Source organism: Gekko japonicus, unplaced genomic scaffold, assembly GCF_001447785.1.
Source record: "Gekko japonicus isolate JY-2015 unplaced genomic scaffold, Gekko_japonicus_V1.1 scaffold427, whole genome shotgun sequence".
Lineage (NCBI taxonomy): Eukaryota > Metazoa > Chordata > Lepidosauria > Squamata > Gekkonidae > Gekko > Gekko japonicus.
Genome location: NW_015163101.1, coordinates 928,360 through 935,145, shown reverse-complemented (window position 1 = coordinate 935,145; position 6,786 = coordinate 928,360). Strand labels below are relative to the sequence as shown.

General features: G+C 47.8%; 1 protein-coding gene across 1 annotated transcript; it reads right to left on the bottom strand.

Annotated features, from left to right (window-relative positions):
* Window positions 1–1,826: 1,826 nt before the first annotated feature.
* FAM163B (family with sequence similarity 163 member B) lies at window positions 1,827–4,046 on the bottom strand. Its single transcript, XM_015406742.1, has 2 exons — window positions 3,954–4,046; window positions 1,827–2,285 (listed from the first exon to the last, which is right to left on the bottom strand). The coding sequence occupies exons 1-2, from the start codon at window positions 4,044–4,046 to the stop codon at window positions 1,899–1,901; spliced, it is 480 nt and encodes a 159-aa protein (XP_015262228.1). The 3' UTR covers window positions 1,827–1,898.
* Between the last annotated feature and the right edge of the window lie 2,740 nt (window positions 4,047–6,786).

Here is a 6,786-nt window from a genome sequence, read left to right as displayed (position 1 = left end):
TTAGAGAAAAATGGGATGGAGATCTGAGGGTAGTTATACCAGCTGAACACTGGAAATGGATTTGGTCTAAAAACCTTCTCCAGTTTATTTCCAGTCGATCGAAAGAAGAGCTATAATCTCAGTTCCAGTGGTACCCAACACCATCTAACCGAGGGGGTGTATATAATCTGGATGGATGTTAGGGCTGTCTGAGCTCTGGAACAGACTTCCTATATATGTTTTGGCAATAGAAAAATATTGGAAAGAGGTTTTGACACTGATCATGGAAATGGCAGGATGTACTCTTTTGATGAATCCAAAGGTGGTTATGCTGGAGTGACTTAAAAAAAACCCAGAATCCATCTGGAAGATTCAGAAATTATAAAATTTCATTGCAGCAGCCCATATAAGTGTACTTATGGGGGGAGGAATACATAAATGCTTTAGGGGGAAACAGACGGGTACAGGAGGATTTCAGTGACCGCATTAATGTCAAAAGGTTAGTAGTACCTCCTCTTCAATAATGGGCAATGTTTGTAATGCACAGGAATTACAGATATCTTGACAATGTACAACTGTATTTTTTACCGTGTTGTAAATTGGTGGTTCTTTGTTCGATTTTATTCTTGTGTGCGTTTATGTGTATAAACGTGGAAGTATGATAATGACCACATTAAAAAGTGCTGCCGGCTGGTGTCCCCTTGGGAGAGGCAGCCCCCCCCCCCGCACCCGGGGACTTCAGCAGGTGGGCAGCCGCTCAGCCACTTTTGCACTCAGATGCAAACGGCGTCAATTCATCAGTCAACTAAAGCGCATATGACTGATCAACAAAGAAGATTCCTTCCGTTCGCTGCTGGTGCTGCTGACATATTTCCAGGGTGTTTTATTCCGTGTGTTTCGTCTGTACTGGCAGGCACCTCGAGCTCCCTCAGGGAGACAGGGGGCTAACAGATGCTTTAAGTAAGCAAATAAAATAAAATATTAGAATAAATTCTATCAGAGGTTAATTTTGTTTGACGGGGGGGGAGGGCTGTCTTTTTTTCCAGACTTGTGTAAAAGGTACCATGTACTCAGGTAAAGCGCCTGGCCCGCCACAAGCAATCCTTAACAAACTAAAGCAAATAAATCGGTGTCTTTAAGGATGGGAGCAGACAATGCTAAATGAATGTGGTTAAAGGTGACGCTGCAAGAATCAAACCCATGAAGCATCTGAGGCCGCCCCTCCAGGAAGCTCACCTGTCACCTGCAAAGTGACCAGCTGCAAGCTCCCTTCCCTCAAAGTGCCCAGCTGCAAGCCCCCTTCCCTTCCAGTCCTCCCATTCAGACTTCGGGGGGGGGGGGGGGCTAAGTGAAGCATGTGAAGACGGGAGGCCTCTTTCCCAACATGCTCGCATAGGAAGCTGGCCTAGGAAGGCTGGGGAGTTGCAACAAGATCCCGCCCAGCCCATCTGGGGACGAGGGAGGGAAGGGTGGTGTGCAATGGCAGCTGAGGGTGCGCCTCCTTGCGTGTCCCTCCCTCCAAAGCAGGCATGCCAGAGACACCCTGGTCTTCCCACTGGCTCAGAGGGGGGGTGATGTTCTTTGCTTACAAAAGGAGGCCCAGTATCAAAATCTCCTTTCTCTCTCTCTCTCTCTCTATATATATATATATAAAATCAGTCCCAATGCTTGGCTTTAGAAAACTTACACAGCCACCCACCCTCTACTGGCATTCTGTCCCCCCCTCCCCCTCCCCTTAAGCAAGCTTTATTAGTTGGTACACAGAGCTATATGTAATAACATATAAATACATTCATCTGTTCAAAAGACTCCCCATAGATTTTCTTCATGAAAAAGAGTGACGCTGTTTCTAAAAGCCGCAAGAAGGTAGGAAACCATCCACCGCCCTCTGGGTGCCCGCGGGAGCCGTGCCCCGTGTGTCAGACGTCAGTGCTGATGCTCCGGCTGCGGGAGAAGGCTTCGCGCATGGCCGTCAGGCGGTTGGGGTTCAGGGCCTGGAGGCCGCTCACACTGACAGGCAGCTCCAGGTCTTCCTGGCTGATGGCCTTGTAGTTGATGCGGTCGCCTCCATTTCGGACTTCCTCTTCCGGCTCTTGCAGGAAGAATGTGGGAGGCTCAAAATGGGAGCAGTTGGGACAGACCGTCCGGCACTGGGAAGGCTTCTTGTAGGGGGAAGAATGATACAAAGACGGGCCGTTGGTCAGTGCCACGTTGCGGTTGCAGTGGAGAGGAGGGATGTGGGAGTCCACAGCAAAGTCTGGCTCGTCTGCCTCTTCTTCTGATTCATCCTTCTTGCAGCAATAATACTGGGGAAAGACCCAAAGAAATTTAGTAGCCAAGGATCCAGGGCCACCCCCAACTCCTCTCTTGTTCCCCACGCATACTTATGCTGTTTGACAATGGCCACAAAGCAGCCTAAAACATCGGCAAAGCAACCACAATCACGAAACCACAACAAACATCCCCCAACACAATTCTGAATCAGAACCCTGCTGAGAGGTCCCAACACCATAACACTCAAAGGCCAAATAAGGGTTTTTGCTGTCTTCCTAAGAGGAGCAGACCTGGTGTCTTTCTTTCAGCAAGGCATTCCTGGGGATGGGGCGGGGCATGCGGAGAGACCCTCAAATGCGGGGCTGAAGGAAGCCGAAAGGAAGTGCAACCCAGGGTGGTTAGAGAATAAAAGAATCCAAGGAGAGCAAACGAAACCGGAAACGAGAAAGTGAAAAAGGAAAGTTGGTAAGTAAGAGAAAAGAAATGAGACATCTGGGGAGAAGATGGGCTTTTACACATGGCTTTTTGGGGGGGGGGGATCCTGGCCCCATACCACTTTGGTTTAGCCCCTGATTCCCTCACTCATGTTGATCCTTTGGTTTTCACTTTGGGGGTTTTTTTTTGTCTCCCCCTCTTTGTTCTCAGTTCTTTTGAGACCACTTTTACCCCAACATTTTCTGGAAGCTGATTTTGAATTGCCTTTTCCCTCCTTGCACATAATATTTCTGTGGTTTTCTTTGTCCCCACCATTCACACCCACGTCCAGCCCATTTTTTTTGAAGATTGGACTCTCTCCTCCTCCCTGAAGATAAATAGTTTCTTTTACTTTTTTTTTAATGGTACCAAAACACTGATATAGCACTAGAACGTTGTAACCCATAGGCTTGGCAGGTACTCCGAATCCCCAGCTTTCATTAAAAAAAAAAGTAAGCCTCTATCCCCCTTCCCTCACAGAGATATAAGGAAAAAGGCATATTTCTGCGAGGGAAGAGACTTAACTTCTGCTTTTAAATGAAAGCTGGGAATTCAGAGAACCTGCTAAACCTCTTCTTACAATGCTCTAGCAGTATATCAGTATTTCTGCACTTAGTGCGTGATTTTATAATCCTCTTGCAAGTCCTCTCTTAGCCATCTTTCCCCCCCTAACCTGAGAAGCCCTCGCCTCTTTAGCCTTTCTGCATAGAAAAGGCATTCCAAAGTCCTTGCTCATTTGGGTTGTCCTTTCGGCACCTTTGCCAGTACTACAATATCCTTTTTGTGACTAGAGAGGGGCACAGCAGTACAAATGCGGCCATGCCTGAGATCCACAAAAGAAGCCACAGATTTACACAAGGAGCCCTGGGATGAGTGGGAAGGGCTTTCAGCACCCTGCATTTTGCTATTCCTCTTCTGAGAAGAGGACCGACAGACCTGCGACCAACAGATGGAGTGGTCAGCATGGTGTCATGAATGAGATCGAATTTTACATCCATTTATTTCATAACTGTGTTTTCAATTTATTAGCCTGGTTATATTCAGGAATTTTGCCCCACCAATAGATCCCATTTGGGATGACAAGATGGCGCCGTCTCAAGGCCACTCTGATGTGTCCTGAAGTCCCCTTGTGACTACACACAGAGCCCACATCACAATCTGTGTAACATTTCCAAGGAAGAAAGAATGAACTGATCTGGGCCACCCACATTGTTTGATCCAAGTACCTGAAGCCTACAGTAGCAGAGCACGGCTATGATGCAAAGTAAGATGACAGTCGCTAATATTCCGCCTGTGATGACCACAGTTCCGGCTGTCATTCGACCTCTTCTCCATTAACACCCTGAAAGACACAACAGGTGGAAACTGCACAGTCAGAGAAGCAACGTGTTAAAACAACTCATACCACATGGGCATAACTCCACAGCCAACCAAAGCAGCTGCCCGGCAGAGGTATTTTTCGGGAGCAACAAGATGTGCTCCAAGAGGTGCCACCCAAGGATCCCCAGCCAGGTTGCTGCAACAAAGCCATGACACCACCACTGGCCACCTGCATCTCTGCTGAAACCCCACCAGGCGGCACAGACCCCCAGCCCTTCTCCCCCAGGGACCCATTTTCTACCGGATGTCAGCGATATTCATTGAAGCCCTTCTGTCCCCCTTGTCTCCCCACTGGGGACTCTACACAGAAGCACAGGACAGATCAGCCTACAGAATCATCCCGTGCTGATCCCACCCCCACCCCCAACAGCAGAATGTTGATGGGAACAGAATCCACAAGGCCTTCATCTGGGATACGAGGGAGGAGAACAGATGACGTAAACTGGGTTGGGTCCCCATGGGGAGGATGGCAAAGTATAAAGGAAGTGGTGGTGCGGGGGGTGAAATCCGGGGTGCTTCTGGAGTTGTATTTCTGGAACCAGTGCACAACAAAGAAGAACAAATAATAGTCTGCCCCAAAGAGCAACTTCGGCATGCCAAAATGCTTGCTCTTCTGCAACATAAAATAATAATATTTGACCAGCTAAAATTTTTTAAATAGTATATGTTTCTGGCAGACAGGAGGTTAGTTTTGATCGGCTTAATTTTGTTTCTGCCTGGCTTTGGTGCCCTGCTCTGCTGTGGTACTTCTGCAGAGAGCCAACCACAAAAAATAAAATCTGTTTTGCTTGGGAAACAGAACGTATCATTTTAATAATATGCTGACAACTCTTAAAGGACTACAGTTTCTCCTTGTGTGAAATCGGTTAGCTGCTCTCAAAAAACCCTCCTTTCTTGTTAGAAGATATCTGAAGCCAGGGGTCATTTCGTAGAAAAAGAGCTAGGGGAACTCATTAGCATAACTCATTAGCATATGCCACACCCCCTGACATCAGGGGCCCGGCGGTGGACCTGCAAGGCCAGCGGGAGTGCGAGGAAGCCCCGCCAAGGCCCTCCCTGGCCCCAGGCAGGCAGGGGTGGGGAGAGGCGGGGAGGAAGCAACTTACCCTCCCTCTTCTCCTGCCTCCTCCTGGCTGAATGAGGGCTGGAAGCAGGGCGGCCAGAAACAGGGGGCGGGGCGCCCCCTGTACCTCACCCGGGGGAACTGAAATGACCTCTGTCTGAAGCAGAACAAAAGGCAAAATGGAACCCCAGACTAACAGCAGAGCAGAAGAGAGAACTCACATCCCTCTTTTACACATCTAGTATTTTATCCACCTGTCTTTCTTGTCTTTAAAACGCTAACAGTGGTATGGGGAGCCCAGATGCTGTGATTTATTGCATCTCTTTGGGCTCTTGGACAGGTGGCTGAAGTCTGAAGCCCTTCCCCTCGCTCATGGGATTATTCAGAGCATCCTGGGACTACAGGAAGGTACTGAAACCAGTGGGGCACATGACTTTCCCAGGAAATTCATCCACCAATGGATTTTGAAGACAAATCACAACTGAACTGAATATTCACAAATATCTCAAATCCACCAAAAGTTTAAAAAAGAAAAGAAAACTGAATTCAAATTTGCATTTTCAATTAGAAGTTGTACTCAAAATCGAAGTGCTTTTGGCATCCCTTGCACCTTCCAGCAGACATCGAGGATGTTAGACGTCAGCTGTTAAATCCCAAAGAGCACCAGATGCAGCTACATGCTGAATACGAGCCCTCACTTTGATATTTAGCATCTCACAGTCAGACATCCAACACAGAAACCAAATGTCATAGAACACGAAACATCTGATAAAACACTGAGCAAACACTTTGTGTATTCAGAGAATATCTGGAGCACATTCAAAATAAAAACTCACAGGTGAGAACTTTTGAGCAGGCCTGCCCCGTCCTCTCGGCCAAAGAGAGTTACGACTCCCAGGCTGCCCACTGAAAAACAGGAGGCTCAGCCCAGCCAACCCTTTACTGCCTCGTTCTCTGACACCCACAGATCACCAAGTTCTCCCCTCCACTTTGCCATTTCAAGAGGTTTTCCCCTCCTCACCAGTGTTTGAAGCCAAGGATAATGTCATGACCTTCTCCTTCCATCTCCAAGGCAACTGGCATTTCTTTTGCATCAGGTTTCCTAGGTCACCAGTCTGGTGCCACAAGAGTCCAAGGGTGGAGCTGTCAACCATCATAATAATAATTAATTTCCTCTGATCATCATAATGCTATCACCAAGGAGAAGAGCAGCAAAAATAGGGAATGTAGGACTTCTGGACAACGACGCAGCAATGCGGACATCCGGTCGGGATGCTCCCAACCGGCCCCAATCCTTTTTTGCTTTTTTGGAGCCCTCTTCAGGTCTTCATGACTTTGGGGACTTCGCCGGACCTCTTGGAGGGAGATCTGGTTGCAGGAGGCTTGACCGGTAGCCCTGCAAACGGCGGTGAGCAGGGTGAGACCGATTTGCCTCAAGTGGGAAGAGAAGAAGGAGCAACATGGTCAGCCACATTTGCACTAGCTGTGATTGCCCTTCTTTTTTTAAAAAAAAATACAGGATTTACAGCATAAAGTACAAGAAGAGAGAGGAAAAGATGAAGTTGCCGGCATCCAGTTATTAACTGTCAGGAAAACCTATTTTAAAGACCCTTTAA